The following is a 26,330-nucleotide window of genomic DNA, read 5'->3' as shown; positions in this document are numbered from 1 at the left end:
TCTTTATATGGCGTGCTGCCATCTATCGTCGCTTCCGAGAAACCATTCCTCCTTGCAACCTTCATTGTGTCGTGTGAAACTGGCACGTGACAATTTATGCTGGAACTTGCCCCCCCCCCCCCCCAGACAAAAATGCGTGGTTGTGCCTCTGGAGGAAACAGTTGGACTACCAAAAACAGTAGAAAACATTAGCAGTAAGTTCATCTACTGAAAACACTAGCCTACTTAAAACAGTAGAAGACAGTAGCATTACAGTTCATCTACTGAAAACAGTAGACAGAATTTTCAGTAGGGTACCCAGCTGGAAATTTTTCCAATTGGTTCTGATAGCCAATATGAGTTTTTGGTCACTGTCGGAACTGATTGGTCTATCGGAACCAATTGGTCAATTGTAATGAATTTGTTTCTATTGGAAAGTATTTTGTTGTTTTCAATATATTGCTTATGAAAAATTCTTATCTATACAACTGTAAATGCAGTGGAGAAATGTAAATCAACTAAAATATATATCTGGTAAAGCATGTGGAATTTATAACTTAGAAAAAACTTTCACATACAATTTTTTTTAAAATATATGGACGTTTTTAACTCTGTAGCTTCATTGAGTTAACACACTTATAGAAAATCGAAAAACATGCTGCTTCAGTCATAAATTTACATCTTGTTCTGCCTTTATACAGAAAAAAAATTAGGTTAAACAAAGAATCTGACCCACAACACTTGAAAAGGTGATGAACAAACAAAAAAACTGTCGGTTGAGATTGACTTAGTTGCTCAAAAGATTGCTCATTTTTCCAATTGCATTACATAGCCTACACATAAGATGTGCCATGGAAATTCCATATTGGAAAAAACCAGAACTAATGTGAACATTTATTCCAATTACTAGCTGCTTTAAGGTTGAGTTGGTTATTATGAAATAGATATTAGGTATTTATTAAGATAAATCTGACTTTAGTAGTATGCATTAGAATTCAGAAGAAATTCAGATCAAGTGTTTTGTTTTTCCAAAGAACTTCTAAATTACAGGAAATGTGGTGTCAAGTATTAAATCACCTATGCTTTGAGTCAATAAATGAATTTATAACATTGATTCTACAATATATACAAACTTACAATTGGATACAATTCAACAATTGGAATTTGTCTTGTTTACCAATTGGTTTCAGTTAAGATTCCGATTGAAACCAATACATTCCGATAGCTGTATTAGGCATCCGATTGAATCCAATTCATTCCAATTGAGACCAATTCAATCTAAATGAAATTTCAGTTGTAACCAATAGAAAATTCCAGCTGGGTAGGCAAGATACCACCAGCTGTTAATTTTGGATTGTCGTGTTGGTTGCGAAGCTTCAGGCTAAGCACAATAACACATCTCCACAAGCTTAAAAAAACTGAAAACTTTCATAACCAACATAATCTTCACAAACAATGGTAATTTTATTTTACGTTGTTAGGTTAGGAGTGTTGGGTTTGATGTTGACGTTTTTTGGGGAGGGCAGGGTAGGAATGTTAGTTTTTGATGTTGACAGTAATTTTACTCTATTCTTCGAATTTGAACGTTGTTTTTGTGCATGTAGAACGAAATTTGCATTTTAAAAAGTGGTGAAACTGATCTGGGACACCACGAATGGACATAAAGTTGAAATTTTCGAGGGTGTACGGTCAGTCACCAGCCCCATTGACCTTTTCACTCTGTATCCTATAACGTTACATAAATTACACCAGTGTGCAAAATTATAGCAACACATACATATATGCAGATTGATTTATTAAAAATTATTAACATATACCTTACAAACCACAGCAAAAGAAACACCGCTTGTACTCACAGGACTTCGGGGGAAAAGAGAAACACTTTTGTGTGCATGCAAACGTCGAGTCAATGGTACAAACAAAAAACCAAAACTGATTACGTCCATTCCATATGGTGTGGGACCATCTCAGGTTGCAATATAAACTTCACAATGATGTGGCATGCTGTGAATTAGGACACAGATGTCATCTTGTAGCAGTAACGCCAATTCCTCCTGTAGAGCATTGTGTATATATAATTCCTGGAGAGTGGTTGGTGGATTCTTGCATGCTGCAGTGCATTGTCCTAGAGAATCGCAAACCTTTTCTATTGGATTTAAATTGGGTGAGTGAGCAGGCCACTACATGCACAAAATATCCTCACCTGCCAGGAAGTCATGCAACAGCCCTGCTCTATGAGGACGAGCATTATAAAAGCATTCATAAAGACAAACTCTTGGCTGACAGCACCTCGAAACAACCCAACATACGGAGGCAAGATCTCATCTCAGTACCTGATAGCAGTTAAACCTTGCTGGTTTTGCCGTACCACTTCATGCAGAGCTTTTTTTTTTGGTTGCCATAAAGCCTGTCCACACCATGATGGAGCCTCCTCCATATTGGCGTCTATACACAATATTCTCGGGTCCAAATCTTGTTCCTGGTTCTCTCCAGATACGAATCTTCATGAATGCGAGTGGAGACCTAATCTTGAATCATCACTGAAGAAAATATTGGCCCACTGCCCATCCATGCAGTTAACGTGCTGACGGCACCACTCCAGACGTCTTCTTTTCTGGAGTCACGTCAAAGGAACACAGACAGCTGGTCGCCTGGAATACAGTCCTCTAGTGAAATCTCCTGTACACTGTGAATCTGGATACAACAGTGCTAGTGGTTGCTGCAAGGTCAGATGCCACTTGCTGTGCAGTACTACGGGGGTGTGGTCTTGCTCTGAGGGCAATATAATGGTCATCTCTCGATGTTGTCACTCATGGTCATCCTTGCTCAGGTCGTTGGGATACATTTTCAGTGTCGACAAATTGCTGCAACATTGAGCCACCTGGTCACATCAACTTGCAACTGTCCTACCTCCATTCGACCTATCACTCTCCCACCGCAGAGAGACTTCCAGATGTCTACTCTGTGCCATAGTGTATTGTTTACACATTACAAATTGATGATGGACTGATACGAGCAGTCACCAGAAGGTTCACTTGCAACTAGGGGCACTGCAGTCATAATTCAGACTGTGGTCGTAACAGTATACTGCAGGAAACGACTGCAATTTTCCATTTAAAATACAAGACAATAATACTCTGTAAACATTTACCACCAATCTGGGACAGTTCTACCTGCAGGCCGAGGTTTATGTTTGTTGCTTTAATTTTGTACACTAGTGTGTATATATAGTTTGACATCAAGATTTATTTTTTTGATATTTAAAAACAATGTTTATAATTTCATTTTAGTTGCTGTCTCATCCCAAGTATAAGGAAAGCAATCGTGTGTCTGTCTTTCTCAGTATGAGTAGTGAAATCCAGACAAGGAAAGTAATAGAGGACATTTTCAAGACAGGCAGAAATTGCTTTATTCCTAGGTAAGAACGTTGGCTCGTGTAATATTTAAGGAAACACTTCATGAATATAAATTACATCAATTAATTCAGTGTTCAAAATTATGTTTATGATGGATCATCATGACTTCCAAGACAGTGGCAGATCGTGGTCTGAACTTCTGGGTGTGCACCCAAATCGTATTAAGCAATTTTCAAGCAAGAGATACAACTATGAAGTAAGAAATAAAGAAACAAAATTACTGTGATATACATAAATTTACACATGTCTGTTAAAGATTCACGTGGCTATTTGTTTTTTAAAAAAGAGTTGGATTTATTGTTGTTAAGAATTAATTGAAGTTACTGCTTGAATAACGTAATAAGCATATTGTAAAATCATTTAAGCTAAGAGTTTATTGTTATTTTGATATCATTATTTCGGTATTAAATAAATGCATCATACCTACAATAAACATGTTCTTTAACGGTCAGTAACACTCAAAGTATTTTTAAAATAGGGCTATAATTTTTCGCAATCAAAACTGTAATTATATAACATGACCATGATTTACATTGGAGCAAGGTGGAAAGTAGGAGCATGCCTGCCCCCTGCGTCACCTTGCCGGGGTGAAAATTTTATCTCAAGCAGCTCCTGCAAACAAGGTAGCCGATCCAAAGACAACATGCGGAAAAACAGTTGTAATCTATCTAACAGTTGTTTATTTCTAATGACCGACTGACCAAAATGAAATCAAGAGAATAATAAATATTAAACAAAACAACAGTACTCACTCAGTCAACACTGCCCTGCTTTGTGCTTCAGAATGTTTCATTCCCTTCTGTCCTATCTGTATTGTTACTGCAGTCGCTGCACGTATTATAGCTAACTTCCCTCCAAATATTCAACAACGTTAAATATAACATATATGCTTTCGATGTGTAGAGTTTTCCCTTTCATTGTGAAATCAAACACTTTGCACTAAAAAAGAACGAGCTTTTGATAGTGCAACAATTTTGCAATGCATGAAAAAGCACACAATAATAACAGCTGACTGGTCGACGTTCCACCCGCACGTGTTGATCAATTACAACACCACAAGGACAGTTTTTTTTGCCCAAGCTGCACTAAGCAAAGGCAGTTGTTTAAAACATGCATTTTGCTTTCAGTTTATGTGGTTCAGGTCTCCCACGTGGCAATCAGATGCCATACCAACTAGACCACCATGGCTCCTCGTTGGACTGTGATTTTTGTTAATTAAATTTACGGACTCTCCACTTCTGCATGCTATGCAGTGTACTGTGAATGTACTACATCTCTTTCATTCATTCCTCTTCAATGATTAGTGAAGCCATTTTGGACAATAACATCATAAAAATATGGTTCTCCAATGCCACTGTGGAAATTATTGCATGTGAGAAAATGTTCACATATTATATACAGGGTTTTCGTAAAGTCTTTCCTACATATAAATATGCTATAACTTTGTAACAAACAGAGATATTTCAGTGAAATAAAGTTTGTATTTCAAAACAGTTCTTAACATTTCACCTGGCAACACTGCATATCTGTTGTCCTCATCACCCCACCTCCAACAGGGCACCATTCACATCAATGCATTTCTGTAATCTCATCCTGAAACCCAGAATGGCTTTCTGATGCTGCTTATCCAAAATGTCCCACGATGACTGCAGATATCTTTGCTTTGAGGTAATCCAGATCTCTTGGCTTCTCCACGTACACTTCCATCTTGAAATATCCTCACAAGTCACATGAAGTCAGATCTGGCCACCTTGTGGCCCATGCTGTGGGTACTCTGTGGCCAATCCACCTGCTTCCAAATTCTTGATCCAGGAAGTTTCTGACTGCAGGAGAGAAAAGGGAAGGTGTTGTGTCTTGCTGAAAGTGCACGTCATCCTTGATAATGTCATGTGCAATCAGCAGGGGAAGGAAGAACGTCTACAGCATGTTGAGTTTGGTAGTGCCCGCCACAATATCATCTTCTGAGAACAAAGGCCTGTGACACAGTGCACCAGACATTCAATTTTGGGCTATCCCTCTCATAGGTTTGGAATTCACACACTAGAACGCACGACTTCAGCTTTGCATACCACAAAAAGCACTGACTTCTACTGTATCGACGCCATCTTGGAATCACCTCCTTCGCTCAGTCACATGATTTTCTCAATGTGCAGTTTTGCCAGGTAAAACTTTAAAGACTGCTGTGCAGTACAAACTTTATTTCACTTAAATATCTCTGTTCATTACAAAGTTATAGTGAAATTAAATGTGGGAAGGACTTAAGAAAACCCTGTACATAAAATTAAATATAAGGAATCTATTTCTTATATTATTTGATTCAGGTATAATGGCCCAAACATGGAGATGGTGAAATTGAACTCACTCGAAGATTATGAGGGACTTCCTGTTACAAAGTGGAATATCAAGCAGCCATCAGAATCAGATGTCAGGGAAAATGCCCTTGAAACAGGTAGGTGCCACATGTGTGTATTATGGACCCAAGCCTTTAGTTTGCTTCAAGGAAAGAGTAATAAGATATTTATATTTTTCTATTGTGCAATTGGCAGTTTTGATACAAGTGCATGTTACAGAACATGCAAACTTTCTGATTAACATTTTTTTTAGTAGCTGGTCTAAAATCTCTATATCTCAGAAACCAGAAAACAGCCTGACCATGTGTCATCCAGTGAAAAGTTTGCCATGCCTAGGATATCAAAGGGCTGTTGTGTTTGGTAGTTTAGGCTAAAATCTAACCTATGGCCAAGTTTTTGTGTAAAAAAAAAAAAGTACAAGTACTCAACTCTGCACACTGTGCATGAATGAGGCAAGAACCATTATATCACTTAATGCTGGTTACATCCATTCTTCTATCACTAGATTGTAGAATCCATCTTCATTTTATTTTCAGTTTTCAGCTTCTTCTCAATTGCTGCCCTTTCTGCGGTAACTGTTAATTCGGCAAAGTGCTGAAAATGACACTAGCACTAGAGAACGGAATTGTTGAAAACAATTAACTTGAAAGAAAACAGAAGATGACGAAGTGGATTTCTTAAAATAAAACAAAAGTTATTGTACTCCTTTCCAGATATCAGAGGAATTACAGGTGGAGAGACATAGTGATTCGGTTCCCACTTTCAACCTTAGGTCCAATTCCGATTAGCCTATCTATGTATAAAGTGAACTTCAAAGAAAAAAGCATTTGAAAATAAGATGCAAAGCGAACAGTAGTTTTAATGCTCTTCTGCAACCAAACTATTATTACACATTGGTCTGGATTAAAATGAACACGTTGTTTTCTTTATTACACTCGGTAGAGTTTAAATCAGGCTCTCAGAACTTCTTGATGTCATGCCCTAGACAAAGAGTGTGTCCAGCACTTGCCTACACTTTTTCCACACCATCAGCTGGCTGCCGCAAGATGCGGATTCATTCCCTTTGAGTACATTGAAGTGCAATGATTTGGCCAACTGTTAAGTGTGATTTTCAAACATATGTTTTTCGTACAGATTCCAGGAATAGCGCACATGGAATTCACTGGGACAACACACAGCACAAAATTTGCTGTAACTGAAGGGAAAATATTACAATATAAATATTTTTTAGGCACATTTAACTTGCAAGAAACTGTTAGGCTGGAATGAGTCGCGGTCATGCGTTCCCTATACCGAAGATCTACAAAGAATGCCGAGGCATGGAGCATATGGCCGAGGTGGCTGAAGGCTCCTTTTCTCCCGAAGTGTCACGAAATATGCCGAGGGTGAGCGACCTCGTACAGACGAGGAGAAACCTCTCGAGAATTTTACATCACTAGAAGAAGGTATGTGATAGAATGGTTTGAATGAAACTGTAAAAGTAAATTGATAACAAAAACACATTTAATAAATTAGCAAGTGTTCTACTTTGTAAGGGAATGACTCATTCCCTTCATTCCACGGAATATCCGCCCATGATATACAGCGTGTTCCGTTCAAACCTCCCACATTTCAATTCATCATTGCTAAAAGGTTATGAAACATAGGGAATGCGAGTGGAACTAGACGAAAGAACAAGTCAAAAAAATGTATTACATGACCTCGAAGTTCACCATTCTCTCGCTATGCAGCGCCACAATTGCGTAAAGCACAATGGCGACTCCACAGCAGCGTGCACAATCTGTATTCTGGTATGCAGAGACCAAATCAATCATTACAGTACAAAGAAATTATCGGAGAGAATATGGGGTGAAGCACCTGATGGGAAAACCATTAAGGCATGGTGTGCGAAGTTTTTGGCAAATAAGTAATATGTAGGTCTACTTTCAACAAATAACTTTACCTAATCTAACCAGGAAATAATACATTTTAATCTTCTTCACACACTGCAAGAAAAAACTCATCTAACTGAAACGAATAGAAAATTTTCAGAAATGGAGGTTGTTCAGACGAATTCTCATTCTCATTAAGCTTGTTGCCATGCAATGTACGCATGCGCAGTGTGAATCCGAGTCGAGTCGTGAGACGATGTACAGGTGTTGTACGCCTCGTCATATTCATGTACATTTGTGTGGAACCCTTCATTATATTTAGTGTTATTTACATGCTTCATATTATTAAAGTTTAAGTTAATCTACATATATGTTTCATTGTGCCAGAGTGAATGAATGCACGAGACAACACAATCAGGAACTTGGAAACTATACATGGTCCTCCTGTGCCTGGATAAATGTTTGATTCGATTTGTTCCGCTCCAGTCATCCATTGTGTTCCCGCTGAAAAAATGCACCTTATTAACGGCTTTGTTTGAGCTTCGAGAGACAGTGTTTTTGTGCTTACCAGCAATTCAGTGCACCGTATCCTTGGCGGGTGTGATTGTGATTTTTGTGTATGTTCTTTACGTGTTTTGAGACTTAAATATGGAGCAAATACTTTCAAACAAACCTCTTCTCAAACGTGACGTCACACGTCATTGTTACAGGCTATAGCAATAACTGATTTGAATTACAAAGAAGCATGGGACATTCTGACTAACAGATATGAACAGAAACACGCACTAGTGAACGACACAATTAAGCAGCTTGTGTCTCAACCCTCATTACAAACTGAGCCTGCTGTCGGCTTATGCAAGCTTGTTGACGTGACGACAGAATGCGTTCGAGTTTTACGTGTGTTGGACATTCCAGTGCAGCATTGGGACGCTATCCTAGTGTTTCATACAGTGGAGAAATTGGACAGTACTTCGAGGCAACAATGGGAGCTGAGCGTGTCGTCTGATTAACTTCCTACTTTCGAACAGCTGAGCAGCTTCCTGGACAACAGGGTGAAAGCGCTCGCAGCATCTGCATCTTCCAAGGACCTGAAACCAGGATCCCAAAGCAAACCCCCCACCTTCCACAGTGAACTCAGTGCTAGAAGAAGTGCTAATTCATTTCATGTGTCGTCCTATTGCCCTATGTGCCAAGAATCGCATTTTTTGAGTAAATGTAAAGAATATATGAGTCTGTCTGTCCCAGAGAGGGAAGTGTTTGTGAAATCAAGGGGCTTGTGTTTCAACTGCCTAGATAATTCCCATTTTGTGAATAAGTGTACATCAGGCTCGTGTAAGTCTTGTAGTAAGTCTCACCACATGTCTATCCATCGTGAAACTTCGCAAAGAGCTAAGGTAAGTGGAAATGTGGCAATGCCGCAAGTGGTCTCACACATAACAGCTGATATGCAGTGTGATGCAACGCGTGTCTTGTTACTGACTGCTGTTGTGATAGTAAAAGATAAACAAAATCAGCTTCACTCACTGTGAGCACTTTTGGATAGTGCTAGTGAAAAATCCTTTTTGTGCGAGAACGCAGCCCAATTATTATGCTTGAAACATAAAAAGTGTTTGTGTCTGTTACTGGAATTTCGGATGTAAACGCCGGCAATTCACAGTCTACATTGGACTTAAACATACTAGATCCTATCATTGTTTGCCCTGAATTGTGAAGAAAATATCCAACGCAGTGCTACAACCGTGTGTACCAAACACCCTGAGTTTTAAACATTTACGTAACATTGAACTTGCCGATCCTTCATATCACAAACCTGACACTATTCAGTTGCTTATCAGGGCTGATCTTTTCCCATTGTTACTAATGAGTGGAAGAAGAGAGGGAAGAATGAATGAACCCGTGGCTATTCAAACCTGCTTGGGATGGGTTGTTTGTGGCAAAACTCCTCAACAATCTCTTGTCTTCTTATCACAGTGTTGTACAAGAAAATGATCTGAACGAAACTCTGAAGAAGTTTTTTGAATCGGAGGACATTCCTAAATTACGAGTGCCGAGTCAAGAAGAACAATTGTGCGAGGAACATTTCGTACGAACACATTATCGCGAGGATGATGGTCGGTACGTCGTCTGCTTACCATTTAAGGTCAACCACGACGAGTTAAGTTATTCAAAGGATAAGGCGATTAAATGTTTACTTAGTCAAGAGTGTAGGCTTCGAGATGATAGCCAGAGACTAGAACAATACCAGTCATTCATGCAAAAGTATATTGCGTTGAATCATATGACACCAGTGGCGACTGTGAACCACCCAGCACCCCTGCTGATTCTTATTTCATTCCGCATGATTCTATAACAAAAGAGACAAGCACAAGTATGAAACTGAGAGTAGTTTTTAATGCATCTAGCAAAACTAGCACAGGCGTGTCCTTGAATGACGAGTTAATGAATGGAGGTAAACAACAGCCAGAATTACTATCCATTTTGTCACGTTTTCGTGGCCATCAATCAACCTGTGATTGTTTATCATTTAAATACACTCACGTATGGCACAGGACCAGCTGCTTTTCTTGCTATTTGAGTGTTGCATCAGTTAGCAGACGATGAAGGTGAAAAATACCCGATTGCAGCAGAAGTCTTAAAGCAACAGTTTTATATGGACAATGTATGCAGTGGAGCTGACAGTGTTTCAGAAGCAATAGAACTACAGCAACAATTGACCCAATTGTTGAGAAAGGGTGGATTTGAGTTGCATAAGTGGACTTCAAATCATGCTGACGTGTTGAGCAGTATTCCTGAGCATTTGCGAGAGAAACCTACAATAACTTCCATCCATAACAGTGAATTCATAAGAACACTTGGCCTTGTGTGGCACCCGGATAATGATCATTTGAGTTTCATCATTAGCCCACCTAGTGAACACCCTGTATTAACCAAAAGGTGGTTGTTGTCTGAAGTAGCTCGCATATTTGATCCACTCGAATTATTAGCCCTAGTCACTATGTTAGCTCAGAAGGAACAGTTAAATTGGGAAGAACCTATTCCTAGTGACATAAGAGAAATATGGGAAAGACATTGTGCTGAATTACGTGTGTTACAAAACATACAGTTGCCACGATGCTTAAAATGTAGAGAACCAACTTTGTGTCAACTGATTGGTTTTTGTGATGCCAGTGAGGAAGGTACATGTGCTATTGTGTATCTACAAACAGTATATGATGACAACACTGTTACAGTCAGATTATTAGTTTCGAAAACAAAGCTTGCACCCATAAAACCTGTAACATTGCCACGTTTAGAGTTATGTGCTGCTGTGTTGTTAGCCAAATTGATTAGTGTTGTTCAGTCATCATTGTCATTGCATATAGATGATATTTTCCTTTGGTCTGATTCACAGATCACCTTATGTTGGATTAAATCAGATCCATCAAGATGGAGTACATTTGTTTCGAACCGAGTTTCACTCATCCATAAGATGACGAATCCTCAACAGTGGTTTCATGTGCATTCGAAAGAAAACCCTGCAGACATTGGTTCTCGTGGTGCTTTCCCTACACAGTTGTGTGAAGCTCATTTATGGTGGAATTGTCCATCATTTCTTTACTTGCCCGAGTTGCCTATTCAAGAATCATCTGTCGATAGTGAAGAAGTAAAAAAGGAGAAAAGAAAAACAAGGATTTGTGTGCTGATAGCTACAAGGAGTTACTCCAGAGATTCTCCCTCTTTCTTAAGATTAATAGGTGTTACTGCTTGGATGTGTAGATTCATAAACAACTATAGAGCATCTTCCATGCAGCAAAACGAGCAGACCGTGACAACCAATCTGCAACTGAGTTCTGGGTCAAGGTCACCCAAGGGGAAGCATATGAGAGGGAGATTAACTGTTTACAAACAGAGCAAGAGCTTCCTTCATCCAGTAAACTTCTTTCGTTGAGTCCATTCATTGACAAAAATTCTGTGTTATGAGTAGGTGGGTGTTTACATAATGCTGATATGTCTTCAGATAAGGAACATCCTATAGTGTTACCCAAAAATCATCCATTTACTGAACTGTTATTGAGACATGAACATGTGAAGAATCTTCATGCCAATCCGCAACTGTTACAAGCTATTGCAACACAAACATATTGGATAGTTGGGCTTTGAGATATGGTTCGTAGCATAGTGAACAAATGTGTTATTTGTAGACGTGTCAAGGCTATTACAGCTAAACAATTGATGGGAAGTTTACCGCCTCCTAGAGTAAACGAAGCGAGACCTTATGTTAACACAGGCACTGACTTTGCAGGTCCCATTTCAATTAACTCTGGATTTTTGAAATCACATAAAACAATCAAGGGTTACATTGTTTTGTTTATATGTCTTTCTACTAAGTGTGTTCACATTGAAGTTGTATCTTCAGCAACTACTAATACTTTCATTGCATGTTTGAGATGTTTCATATTTCGTAGAGGAAAACCTGCTAACCTGTATTCTGATTGTGGTACTCAGTATGTAGGAACTGACAAACTGTTGCATAAAATGTTGTATTTTTTGAGAGAACCGAACCATAGAGAAACTGTGCATAACTTTCTGACAAGTGAAGGAATCAAATGGAATTTTAATCCCCCTTCCTCACCTTGGTTTGGGGGAATTTGGGAAAGGAACATAAAATGTATTAAATATAATTTGAAACATGTTGTGGGCAATGCTGTGTTGAATTTTGAAGAGCTTTACACAGTATTAGTGCAGATAGAAGGTTGTTTGAACTCTCGTCCAATCACAGCCATGTCAAGTAACCCCAATGACCTGACAGCACTTATGCCAGGGCATTTCCTGATTTGCGACAACCTACTAAACATCCCAGAAATTATCAAAGTATGGTGCATGGTTTAGGAGAAGCACGAGTTAGGGTGGATGAGCAGAGGGATGTCTGTTTAGTGGCCATGGTAACTGCAGTAAATTTACAATCATATAGGTAAAATTATTTCTGCAGCTAGAAAACTTTTGAGTAAAATTGGACAAGATGTTGGATGAAAAACTGATTTTCCCCATGTTGCAGGCTCTATGCTATGCTCTACACATTTTTTTTGTTCAAAACTGTCTAGAATACATTTTCAGAGTATAAGGAATTAAACAGTCATTTTAGAGATTCCATTGGTCCACAATTTTGCAGTGAAACTTTTAAAATAATATTTCATAGCATAGGAGAGGAGTTGTGGTAAAGTCACAAACGTTGTATTTATGATAACCACCATAAATGGAAAGCTATTGAGTTGCAATTTTTATAGTTGCAAGATAACTTGAAGGATTAGTCTTGCATTCTAGTTGCAGAAAATTGGTCATCATGTTTAAATATAGTAGACGACAGACCGGTTTGACATGTCTTCCAAGAGCTTTAAATTACTCATATTTGACTAGGTTACATTTTCGTAGATTAAGAAAACAAGTCTCAGCAATGTTACGGCATCACTTGAGTTTTAAGCTTTTAATAAAATTCTGTAATATAGTGTGTGTTTTAGGAAGGGTGGGGATAAGTCACCAATTTTGAGACCATGATAACTGCAACAAATTTAGAGGTTTTTAGCTTAAATGAATCACAACTAGATACACCTTGCGAACGTTTATTTTGCATTTACATTTGTTCAAAGCATTTCAAGATTGTAAATGAAAAATGGCTTTTTCATATGCTGAGGTAGATACCAAATTCTGGTGACTTTCAAATGCCTAAACTATATTTCTGGAGACTAAGAAAAGAAACTCCTTTAAGTATTTTTCACAATAAATGTTTTAAATATAGTGCAAGTTTAGGGAGCGTTGGGGACCAAATTGTTGGTCACTGATGTTTTGACCATGGGAATTGCCATTTTCATAGCAGCCAGATATTTTGGAGGATGCATAAGGTATTCCATTTGGATGAAATCAGCCAGACAATTAAATGTGGCAAACTTGTAATTTGGGTTAATACATGGATGCTTGAAACATCCAGAAAGATAATGGGGAAACACAACTGTTATAAACTGTGAAATAACTGCAATGAAGCAGATTGAAAATATTGTGTTGCATAGTACAGTGTGTTTCCAGTGGCGTGCCCAAGGGGGGGGGGGTTGATGGGGGTTATAACCCTCCCCCCTTTGGCCCAGTATCCTAAAAAAAAAAGAACGTCAAAGGTAGAAAAATATGACAAAATGAGGACAGACTACCAAGGAAAAGTATACATAACCCCTCCCTTTCGAAAATCCTGGGCACGCCACTGTGTGTTTCAATCAAGTCTTCCACAGAGCGGCGGCCGTTACATCGGGCAGCGAGAGTGTCTCTCCCGGCAAACTGGATGTAACATCCAACTGGAACCGCTAGCTATGTAATGAAATAAGCTCGTACACTCGTACAATTACACGGACAGTTAAAATTAAAATGAGCATGTTTGTACCTTGTTACAGGTGGTGTTGGAAATGATGTCTTCCAGCTTCCAAAAAATTACGGCATTTTTTAAAGGAAAAATTCACTAACACGTATGAGTTCCTCTTCCGAAATTGTTTCGATTGCTCTTCTGATATTTTATGTCAATTCTTCCAATGTATGGTTTCAGGCTTAAAAGCCTGGTAGCTCGCCATGCAGACAATATTCAAATGTCTGTTTCTTGTGCAAGGCACCGGAGGGATTTTCGAAAAGTGTGTACTGATCGTGCTCCAACATCGTGTAGTTTCTCCCCAGTAAGCAGTCACTGTTTCACCCTTTGCCGCTTCTTATCAAGAACAGACCCTGTTTCCCTAAATTTGCTCATAAGTTCTCGAACATTGTCTATGTGTGGTACCGGAACATCTGGGGATTCTGCTGCCAAATGCATTCTGACTTCCCTACAATAATTCGTAATGATCGTAAGAGTCGTACATAAAAATGCGTAGTTTTAAATTGTGCGTAGTATTATTAGACAGCAGAAAAGCACCAGTAATACGTAAACTAAAACACTTGTAAACACCTTAACAATTCACAAACACAATGCAAAGTAGACACCAGCTACCTGGATACTGAAGCACTGGCACGTTCCGTTCCGTGCCAAGATCAGCGTACAGCTGTGGGTCTGAATGCCGGCAGACACCCTACCACCACCCAGCATGTTAGTTGCTGCTTAACGGAAGACTTGACAGAGAAAGGCACTGTGTTTTTGGATTATTTAATGGTCTATGGTACATGAAATAAATGAGATAAAAAAATGTGTTTGTAACTTTACCATAATTCATTCCAACACAGGAACAACACTGCATTTACAAAATAAGTTGTTTCATAAACTGAAGTTCAGAATGGAATATTCACTAATGGTATTTATTAAAAATGTGCTGCATCTTGAAAAGGATATACTTTAACATGCTTAAATTTGAATATCGTTCCAAGGGGAAGAAAGTAACAAACCTGATTAATAAAATTAAAAGTTTCACTTTAAAAAAAATGTAGTTATTGCTATTTTTCTGGGAAGAATGGTTACAGCACTATTCAAGTTGATTTGTTATGTTACTGTGTTGCTTGTTAATGTGTTCGTCATAACAATTACTCAAACTTGTGTTTGTTCATAAACGATGATGCATCCAAGTATACACACACACACACACAAATGCATTTATCTTGTTTGATTTGGTTTATTTTACTTCTCTTTAGTGCCACATTTGACTAATCTGAGAATGAGTGATATATGATGAAATTGATGAAGGGTCACACAAAGAATACCCATGCTCAGGCCGCAATTTGAACCTGGGTCCTCTGGTGGCATCAGGCATTTCACTTGTTAAAATAAAATGTTATTAGTCCTCACCTAAAAGGTGCCAGCATGGAGTACCGTTGTTGACTGCAGTGTAAAAGAGCACTGAACCGATACCGATGACAATACTCTTACAGATTCCCACCGATACCGATACTTGAAAATTGCAACAATTAGAATTTGTTCAAAATTCTGACCAATATTGGTGTGTAAACATTCTTCTCCAATTATATGCATCAATTTACCAAGAAATTTGCTTTAGAATATTTTAGAATTACACGAGAATATTAAATTAGATATTGTATAATCACAAAATATAGTTTTTCCTGCAAAATAAAAAGAAAGTTTGAATTTTGCATAATTTCCACGATAATTAGACTCTGCGAAAGCACTTTTGCGGGCCCCTTGAAAGACCAAGAAGCCGGAAAAGTATCGGCAGATGAATTCCAACAGATACATTGGCATCGGTATTGGCTCAGCCCTAGTTATAACATATTTTCTACCCCCCCCCCCCCTTGCCCAGTAGCCTGCTTGTTGTATACTCCAAAATATGTGCCTCCTCAGGGAATGCAACCCTGAAAACTGATACAGCATTACCTATTACACCCTCAAGGGAGAAAAATTTTGGAACAGAAAATGTCACCACAAGCAGGAAATCGAGTGGGCAGAGCAAAGCAGTACATGCTGCTGAAAAGGCTGGTAACTGCAGTCACCCCCCCCCCCTTCCCGAATTCCATTTTCTATAAAATTCTTCTTAATTCCTTCTATGCAATCCAGTTCCCTTTCACATGTTCATTGGTGGAGCCGTCTCGCACCACTACTTGCACAGAGACTTGTTTTAATTCACTTGCTAAAGAGATAGTAAGGACAGGGTATAAAGCAATACAAATTGAATGTGAAAATACACTACTACCAGGGGGAAAATGTATTTGATAATTAAAATATATATTTTTAAACATAGCCTGAAAAAAAAAACAGTTTTGCCCAGGTTTAATTGGGTTGTTTTTTTTTTTTCGAAAAAACCTGGGCAAAATGCCAACCCTGATTTCTTTGGAGGGGTTTTTTGATACTCTGTGCGTCCGTTAGCCTCGGTAATGCCATATTCCTTGGTATGTTATTTGATCAGCTATGGTCTTTAGAGAGCTTTTAGACAAGACTAAGACCACAAACTTCACATTCCAGAATAGGCACTTTCCTCACAAGTCAATAAATAAAAAATGCTTGTGGTTGTCTTGTCATCTGTCACTTATCACTTCTATCTGAATGTTCCCTTATAAAGAAGATGCACAGCGTATTCTAGTTCAGTAAACAGTAGTTCCCTCTGACTTTTTGTGATAGGGAGAGATTGAATTTTGATTGGACTGGAAACAAAAACAAATCCTATAATCTTTTCCCTTTTGTTCTATTGTTCTTTCACCTGCAAACCAATCACAATTTAAATTTGATTGAGGTTAATGAATAATGAAACTTGATGGGATTTGTGTTAGGAAAGATTCAAGTGCAATATTATTTTCATATACACACTGTAACAATATAACTGCACAACATGACATTGTTACAATCTTCACTTCCTTCTCAAAGATGATGTTTCGTGAATTATTTTATTTCTAACAATTCTCCTAACTTTATATGATGCAACAACCATCTGTTCCATTATATCCAGGATTTTACCCATTACCAGGGTTCAAAAATAGTCAAAAGGTTCAAAGTTACAGACATAAGTGACCAACTATCAGTAGCATTCCCAAAGTATAGTCATACTTCACTACTGATAGTCATTTGCATTGAGATACTGATGTCGGAAAAATTCACAAACAAAAACAAAGAAATATCAGTTTGCACACAGGAACAATCCACAGTTGTAAGTTTATATTTTTCTTGTTGGCAAGTGGTGCAGTTTTGTTAATGTGTAAATGTATTATATATTTCTTTGTGCAACATGTTATAGATTTTTTTTTTCTGCAGGTGATCTTGACCTGGTCATAGTTCCTGGTGTTGCATTCACTGCTTCAGGTTGTAGGCTAGGTCATGGAAAAGGCTATTACGATAGTTTCTTGAAAAAATGTATGGACATGCAGACAAAGCCTCCTGCAACAATAGCTGTGGCTTTTAAAGAACAAATAATGCCAGATATTCCTATTACAGATCATGATAAGATAATAGATTATGTTCTGTACCCTGATGCATGATAAGTGTCATTTTCACTTTGCATTTGGATTTTGTTGGTAGCAATTTTGGGGATAGATTTTTATATAAGTGAAACATATCATTTGAGGTACAAAGTTAATGTTCAAATGTGCCAAGTTTTTTATACTGTTTTCAATTTTTATAATTTGTTCAGGGTACTTGTTATTCTAACCATAGACTACAGGATGCTTTAATGAGAAACGTTCCAAATCCATAGGAGCAGAAATGCATTCTTTAGTGTTTCTTAAATTAAAAGATGTGATAAAGTCTAGGATAGGCACATGCTGACCTAGCATTTGCAAGCTCTAGAAAACTAGCAACCTGGTACACTCTCAAAGATCTGCTGTGATGCATTTTAGTTAAATATTTTATGAACTGGGAAAGCAGCTTGTAAGGTGTTTGTTCTCGAAGATAAATACTTGCACATTATTTTCGTGAACTCATAAAATTTGCTGAGTGTGTACGGGACTTTAAAAGTGTACACACAAATATAGAAAGCCAAGTGTAATTCCGTCCATGTAGGTGGATTCTAAACATTGAAAATTTCTTCTTGTATTTGTGTCTGTTCATCATGTTGGCCAGTTGCTTCTAATTGCACGTGGCACCAATGGAACTTAAGGTTCATTTTATATTTTATTGAGCCTGATCAAGTATAAAATTAGCAGATGGGAGAAGGGCATATTTGCTGTGGGTCATCACAAGAAATGCCTTCTTTATAAATTTGGTTTCATATCCTTTCTTTGAATGAGTATCCTCCATGTCCATGTGTAAATTGCAAGGACAGAATTCACATGTCAGCTGGAATTGTTTACATGCTAACTACTTCTATGTAGTTATGAAAAAAATGTTTTCTTTATTCTAAATTGTGCCTGCATAATCCTGCTATCATAAATGCTTCCACTATTGTCCAGTGTATGCTGTCAACACTCTGGTTAATTATTTTCATATATATAAAAAAGGGGAATGAAACCTATGTACCTATAGTGATTTTTTTACATTGAATAATATATATATGAGAAATTGGTTTTAATATATTTTAAAGATTGTTATTCTGCAGCACACCATTACTATTTTGTAAACAAAGATTTATTATTAATTGAGCAGTGTACATAAGTGAGATCTGAAATTTTATGTGCTGTTTGCTTGCATTTATTTACATTTGTACTTAATTTTTTGGGAACAATTTACATTGTTATCTTGTAAAGTAAAATAATTTTAAATGTTGATTGTAATTATTTTTAATAAATTTTCAGTTAACAAAATACATACCCATAAAACAGCATCTATCCAAGTATCTGTTGTTCCTGAGACTTAATGTTGGGGTTGTCCAGAACAAGGAGTATTTCTCATCCTCTCAGTATGGTAAACAGTCTATTTTATAGTTGGACAAAAGAAGAATAGATACTCTAATTTGGACTCCATTAAAAATTAACCAGTAGACCTACATCAAAATTTAGCTTATTCAATTCTGTATTAATCTATGCTAACCATTTTATTTTATTATTTTAGTGTGCCTCATATGTTTTGTCGATGTGTGGTCCGATCGTGATAGAATTTTACTATGGTGGCAACACGGCACACAGCGATATTCATTGAAATGTAGAACCTGCGGGCTAGCACTGGAAGTCTGTGCTTGCTGTGTTGCCATGTTCCACGTACAGCTTTATTCCGTTGTATAAAAATCTGAATAAAATAAGGTTCACAATGTGAATTGACAAGATTTTAAAAACTGAAGCAAAGAGCTTCAAAACAAGGCCAATATTTTATTATTTTATTTATAGGACTACCCAATACTACGAAAAGATTGTTTCGCAAAATTGAAAAGAATTGTGTTTAAAACCTTTGTCTGCACCATACTAAAATTTCATCACAATCAGACCATCTGTTTTTATTTATAGAATTTCAGAGAGAGTGATCATTTTAAAAATATAAAAAAGGCCATTTTTTTTGTTCTCATGGCAAAAATATAAGGCACACGAAAAAAAATGGTTAGCATAGATTAACGCAGAATTGAATAAGTTAAATTTTGATGTAACTCGTTCTTATGTAGGTCTACTGGTTAATTTTTAATAGAAGTCCAAATTATTTTCTATAATTTTTAATCCGATGGTAGTCATTTTGCCACGTCACTATTACAAGCCATGACTGTATCTCTTCTATATCAAAAGTTGTGTACGTAGGTTAATATTGATCTCGTTTAAGCCACCGTACAAGAGAGAAACAAAAAAACAAGTTTTAAAACTTCAAAAGATAATTGAGACATGCATAGAAATTAATTGCTTCTAAAGTGAATGCTTAATCAATTAAAAACACCTAAATTTAGTTAACAAGTGAAGTACTAAAGTAGTAGTAGTAAGGAACTAACCACTCAACAACTTGGGTAACACGTTCACTGCTGAAAGCACCGATCGGCATCTGGGTGATTTCTCCCGATATGCGTTGGATGCCGATTGGCGCTTAGCATTCGCTTCGTGCAGAGTTGATTTTGGCAGGAGATCAGCCTGCCGTTTTACTGCAGCCATTGTCGTACTGAATGTGGCGGTAGATGAAGTTTAGATTTAGTTCATTGTTGCATTCGTTGCGAAGTACTGCAGAAAATGAATCGTGAAAGATGCGGGGAAATGAATCGGCCTCTTACTTCATCAAGGGCTAAAAATATTGATATCGAGAGCATGACGATTAGTGAACTGGATAATATATCTGTAGGTTCGAGTGATTTATTTGAACATTCTAGTGATGAATGTGAAATGACTGAAAATGATTGTGTTTTGTGTGTTGATAGTGAGCATGGCTCATCAGAAAGTGAATCTGCAACAGAAGGTGCCAGCGATGCCTATTCAAACGAAGCAGACACGACCATTTGGACTGATGATCCTTCACGTCTAAGGCTAATTCATTTTACTAAAGGTAATGTGCTTCTAGTTCCTCTGCCTGGTAACAATAACCCATGTGATTATTTCCAATTATTGCTTGATGATTTATTTCTTGAGGAAATTGTCAGATATACAAACAACTACGCTGAAGAGATATTTCTTTCAGAAGGTATGAAGGTTAATTCACGTATTTCAATGTGGAGGGACTTGACTGTGGAAGAACTAAAAGTATTTTCATGTCTTCTTCTACATACTGGGAGAGTCGCTATGCCTCGTTTACAGGACTATTGGAAAGTTGATACCTTATTCTTGAGTTGTTTTCCTCAATTTATGAGCAGAGACAGATTTTTGATCATACTGCGCTGTTTACATTTCTGCAGAAATCCTCGTTCTGATGAGCCTGATGATCGTTTATACAAAATAAGATCAGTGTTAGACCATTTTAACAATAAGATGCACTCGGTATACTATCCAGGAAAGGAGCTCAGCTTAGATGAAGCAATGCTTCTGTGGCGTGGTAGGCTTTTCTTTAGGCAGTACATAAATATGGTATTAAAATATATGTACTAACAGAACCTGATGGTCTTGTACTAAAGCCTTTTGTATACAGTGGTGCATATGATGAACTAGGTGGAAAGGGTCACTCCAGTAAAGTAGTCCTGCATCTCATGGAGGGAAAATTATACAATGGACATTCCCTCTACAATTCCCTCTACATGGACAACTTCTACAACAGTCATGAACTATCCCAGGTTCTCCTGGAGAAAAAAACTTATTCCACAGGTACCCTTAGGGCTAACAGAAAAAAACAACCCACAGACAGTCACACGAGCGAAACTCAAAAAGGGGGAAAGCACAGGGAAATACTCTGATGGAGGCATCATGATTGGCAAGTGGCGCGATAAAAGAGAAGTGCTTTATATATCTACAGAATTTCCAAATGAATTAGTTGAGATCATAAATAAAAGAAATGAAAAACACATGAAACTACTTCCAATTGTACAGTACAATTGCTACATGTCGGGAGTAGACAGACAGGACCAAATGATGGCTTACTACCAAAGTGATCGCAAGACACTAAGGTGGTATAAAAAACGGTTTGTCCACTACGCACAGCTTATGGTTCAAAATGCTTTCCACCTCCACAACAAATACACTGTAAACAAAACGGTGAACCTATATGATTTCACATTGGTTATAATTAGACACTTGCTGTCCTTCAAATCAGCCAGACCAGAAGTTCTTCCAACTCCTTCAAGAAAATCAGATCATCTACCAACAAAGTGTCAGCAAGGACCAAAGGGAAGAACACTGCGGAAGAAATGTCGGGAATGCAAGAAAAATGGAAAGAGAACCGACACTATTTACAACTGTGTAATCTGTCCTGGTACTCCTGGACTGTTTTTGCATCCATGTTTTTATAATTATCACAAACAAGTAAAGTAATGATTTGAAAATAATGTCTGTATGTCATGTAAAGAATATGTAGAAGTTTTGATGTACCAATATTTTGTTTGCTGTATGTACAAGTAATACGTATGTAAAATTTTTATCTCTAAAAACGAAAGCAATTATTTGTATAACATAATAAATAATAATTTTTAACAACTCCCTCAGAATTGAATGTTGTGAATGTAGATAAAAACAAAAGTATCAGTGGGCGCCTTTCGGCATCTTCAGCACAGAGCAAGGAAATTTGATGCTGTGTGCTAATGGCGCTGAAAGGCATCCACCGCCATATTTGTTCATGATTACATCCATAACAAGAAAAACGTGTTTTATGTTGTCTAGTAACTACAAGGAACCATAAAAGTACATAATGTGGAAAACAAAAAATTCAAATTTAGATCAGCAGTGAACGTGTTAAGTGAGAAATTGGGTGGTATATTGATGAACAAAAGTGTTACATTTAGGTACATTCTCCATACAACAAATGGCCCATGTGTTGAAGTTTATGAATAAAACAACAAACTTGTGATTTTGAGGGATATAAACCTTTTGAGTTTTAGAGCCATTTGTAAAATGCCATGTGTGTGTACCTAGCATACTTTTTGTGTCATGCCTCATCAGTTATTGATGTGAGAAGCTGCAGAGGACTCAATTGTGATAGTGACCACTACCTGGTAAAAGCAGTAATAAGGGAATTGATAGCGGTTCAAAGAAACGAGATGGCCAAGAGAAAGAAGTGGAACATGAAAAAAATGAAAGATGAAGTTATTAGTGAATATGTAAGTAACGTACAGAGTAAACTGAAGGAGAAAGGCAGAATACAAGTGGTTGAGCACGAATGGGAAATGATGGGAAGGAGTGATAAAGGAGGTAGCACAAGAAACTTTTGGAGAAGAGAAAACTAAAAGGAATGAGTGGTTTGGTGAGTGCAGACAGGTTACAGATGAGAAGAATAAAGCTAGAGAAAATGCTACAGAGGGAAACTCAAAGTAATGCTGAGAGGTATGAGGAATTAAGAATGAAAGCACAGAGTATTCAAACAAAAGAAGAAAATTATGTATAAAAAGAAGATGCAAGAAATAGAATAATTAAATCAACAAAGTGAAATAAAATTCTATAGAGCAATAGATAGAATGAGAATAGGATTTGAGCCAAGAATAGAAGGATGTAAAGATAAGAATGGGGAAGTAATTGTAGAAAAGAATCAGATACTCAATAAAAAGAGATTTTGAATAAAGTGGGAGACCAAGAAGAGCAGTATAATAGGAAATAGGGATGATCATGAGGTACAAGTACTTACTATGGAAGAGGCTGAATTTGTAATGAAGAAAATTAGGAATAATAGAGCTCCAGGCAAGGATGAATTGGTAATAGAACTTATTAAACTTGGTGGTAACACATGTTGGAAGCAATACATAGATTGATCGTAATGATATGGGGAAAATGAAACATGCCCCGGAAATGGAAATCTGGAATAATATGCACAATTTATAAGAAATGTGATTAATTTAATATGGGAGAAAAAAATGTTACACAGAAGATATACTGGGAGAGTTCCAATGTAGATTTCGCCCTGGCAGAAGCACTACTGATCGAATTTTTATTATTAGACAGAAGATGGAGAAGTTTTATGAACATGACGTGGATTTGCATTTTTTATTTGTTGACTTCAGGTAGGCCTTTGACGGTGTTAATCGGAATGAACTGTTTAAGGTACTTGAGGAATATTCCACTCAAAATAATAAGACTAGTAAGAATGACTATGAGTGGTACTAAGGCAAGAGTGAAAGTTGATAGTAAACTGAGTGAAGAATTGAATTCAACACCGGAGTGAAACAAGGGGTTGGCTGTCGGCAGTAGTATTTAATCTATCATTGCACAAAGTAATACAAGTAGTTGACCAGAAGGGAACCATATTTGAGAAATCCATGCAGATGATATTACAATCATTTCTAGAACAATAAGTACACCTAAACAAATTTATAAGCAAATGGAAAGAGAAGCAATAAAAATGGGGCTTACTGTAAATGAAAAGAAGACTAAGTACAGAGTGTCCGAAAAGTCTCATGTTGCTTTTAGGTCTACGAATAAGATTTATCCTTCACACAAAAATCAGATCTAAACTGTACAACATATTGATACAATAAAATATACAGAGTGTCCGAAAAGTCACGCAACCCGGTGTTTACGACCGTATAACGGAATAGCAAAATGGAATGAGAAGAAACGCTTTCTGCCAAGAGAATGCCCTGTATGTTGGGAAAATTTAGAGAAACAAACATATGTAAGAACATGCATGTTTTAATAACAAATAAGCAAAGTGTTGCCAAAGGCGGGAAAAAAATATTTGCAAATCGTGTATATTGATGCACAGAACTCACTGAGGTAAATTATTGCAACATTTCACAATACCAACGAACAATTTGGATGGCCATCTAATGAATTTGACAGAAAAATAACTTTGACGAAGTTTCAAAAACATTGCAGAAGGGAATAAATGGGCTGTTCCAAAAATCGATGTTTTCACAATATTACGAGGGACACTGGCAACACTGTTGGTGTCACGTGTCACTAACAGACGTGTTTCACCTCAGGCTATCACACTAAGGCACTTTTAACGACAAAGGAGAAAGTTGGTTATTCTCGAACATATGCAATAAATTACATACACCTTGCAACCCTGAAATGTTGGTATCACTACAAATTAAAGCAAATGTTTGAAGTGTCCACCATTTTCTTGGATACATAAATTGGTTCGCTTGATCATGTTCTCAGATACCTTCCTGAGGGTTGCAGCATCGATATTATCAATTTCCTGTGTAATTTTTCGTTTCAGCTCCTCCAATGTTTTGTGTCGCGTTTGGTATACTTTCCCCTTTAAGTAACCCCACAGAAAAAAATCTGCAGATGTTAAATCGGGCGAGAGACTGGGCCATAAATCCTTGGATATTAGACGATCACCAAAAAATTCTCTCAGCATACGAAGAGATTCATTAGATGTATGGCAAGTTGCTCCATCTTTTTGTAGCCAAACATCACGTTCGTCTTCTTCCAGGAGAGCAACGAATTGCATTATGAGATCCCCGTACACAGCGGTATCCACTGTTGTCTCAAATAATAACGGTCCCACAATACGACGTCGCAATATTCCACACCATACACCGATTTTCGGAGAGTGCAAGGGTAGTGCATGCAACTGATGTGGGTTTTCTGTCGACCAATGCCTGGAATTTTGGCTGTAGACATACCTATCCAATTGAAACCACATTTCAGGGTTGCAAGGTGTATGTAATTTATTGCATATGTTCGAGAATAACCAACTTTCTCCTTTGTCGTTAAAAGTGCCTTAGTGTGATAGCCTGAGGTGAAACACGTCTGTTAGTGACACGTGACACCAACAGTGTTGCCAGTGTCCCTCGTAATATTGTGAAAACATCGATTTTTGAAACAGCCCATTTATTCCCTTCTGCAATGTTTTTGAAACTTCGTCAAAGTTATTTTTCTGTCAAATTCATTAGATGGCCATCCAAATTGTTCGTTGGTATTGTGAAATGTTGCAATAATTTACCTCAGTGAGTTCTGTGCATCAATATACACGATTTGCAAATATTTTTTTCCCGCCTTTGGCAACACTTTGCTTATTTGTTATTAAAACATGCATGTTCTTACATATGTTTGTCTCTCTAAATTTTCCCAATATACAAGGCATTCTCTTGGCAGAAAGCGTTTTTTCTCATTCCGTTTCGCTATTCCGTTATACGGTCGTAAACACCGGGTTGCGTGACTTTTCGGACACTCTGTACATGAGAATGTCTAACTCTGAGATCAGAAGAGCATCTCAAGATCTGACAATTGGAGAGAATAAGTTTGAGCGAGTCCCTTGTTTTAAATATTTGGGGACAATGATATGAGTAAAGTAATAAAGGAAAGAATACGGGCAGGCAATCGTGCATATTTTGCAAATAAGCAGCTGTTCAGAAATAGACTGATCACAAGAAATACAAAGCTTAAAATTTATAAGAGACTAATATGACCAGTTGTCACTTATGGATCAGAGAATTTGACTTTGAAATTGTCAGATGAAAATTCCTTCAGAATATTTGAGAGATGAATATTAAGAAAGATATATGGACCTGTGAGGGAAGATGAAGACTGGAGAATAAGATATAATGCAGAGCTAGGTGATTTAATAAAAGGCCAGGATGTAGTGAGATTCGTCAAAGCTCAGAAAATAGTGTGGTTGGGGCATGTGGAAAAAATGATGGGGATGCCAAGAAGAATGTTGAGATAAAAGCTTCACCATGTAAAAAGAAAGAACAGACCATGACTTTGATGGATAGACGACGTCGCTGCAAACTTGTGAACAATGAAAATTAAAGGATGGAGGAGAAGAATTGACAGATTGGAATGGAGGCTGATTGTGGAGGAGGCCAAGGCCCACAAAGGGCTGTAGAGCCACAAAGAGAGAAAAACTGAGT

General features: G+C 37.5%; 1 protein-coding gene across 1 annotated transcript in view; it reads left to right on the top strand.

The window, feature by feature from the left end:
* The window catches only part of Mthfs (methenyltetrahydrofolate synthetase), a 30,775-nt gene extending 11,950 nt beyond the window's left edge, over nucleotides 1-18,825 (top strand). The window contains exons 2-4 of the mRNA XM_083131725.1: nucleotides 3,270-3,397; nucleotides 5,717-5,844; nucleotides 17,309-18,825. Coding sequence (XP_082987851.1) covers nucleotides 3,270-3,397; nucleotides 5,717-5,844; nucleotides 17,309-17,532 — 480 coding nt within the window. The 3' untranslated portion in view covers nucleotides 17,533-18,825. The remainder of the gene's footprint in view (nucleotides 1-3,269; nucleotides 3,398-5,716; nucleotides 5,845-17,308) is intronic.
* The last annotated feature ends 7,505 nt before the right edge of the window (nucleotides 18,826-26,330 follow it).

This window comes from Lepisma saccharinum, chromosome 11 (assembly GCF_977018435.1).
Source record: "Lepisma saccharinum chromosome 11, izLepSacc3.1, whole genome shotgun sequence".
In the NCBI taxonomy this organism is placed as follows: Eukaryota; Metazoa; Arthropoda; class Insecta; order Zygentoma; family Lepismatidae; genus Lepisma; species Lepisma saccharinum.
The sequence above is the reverse complement of the archived record's forward strand: the minus strand, read 5'-3'. Positions and strand labels throughout refer to the sequence as shown.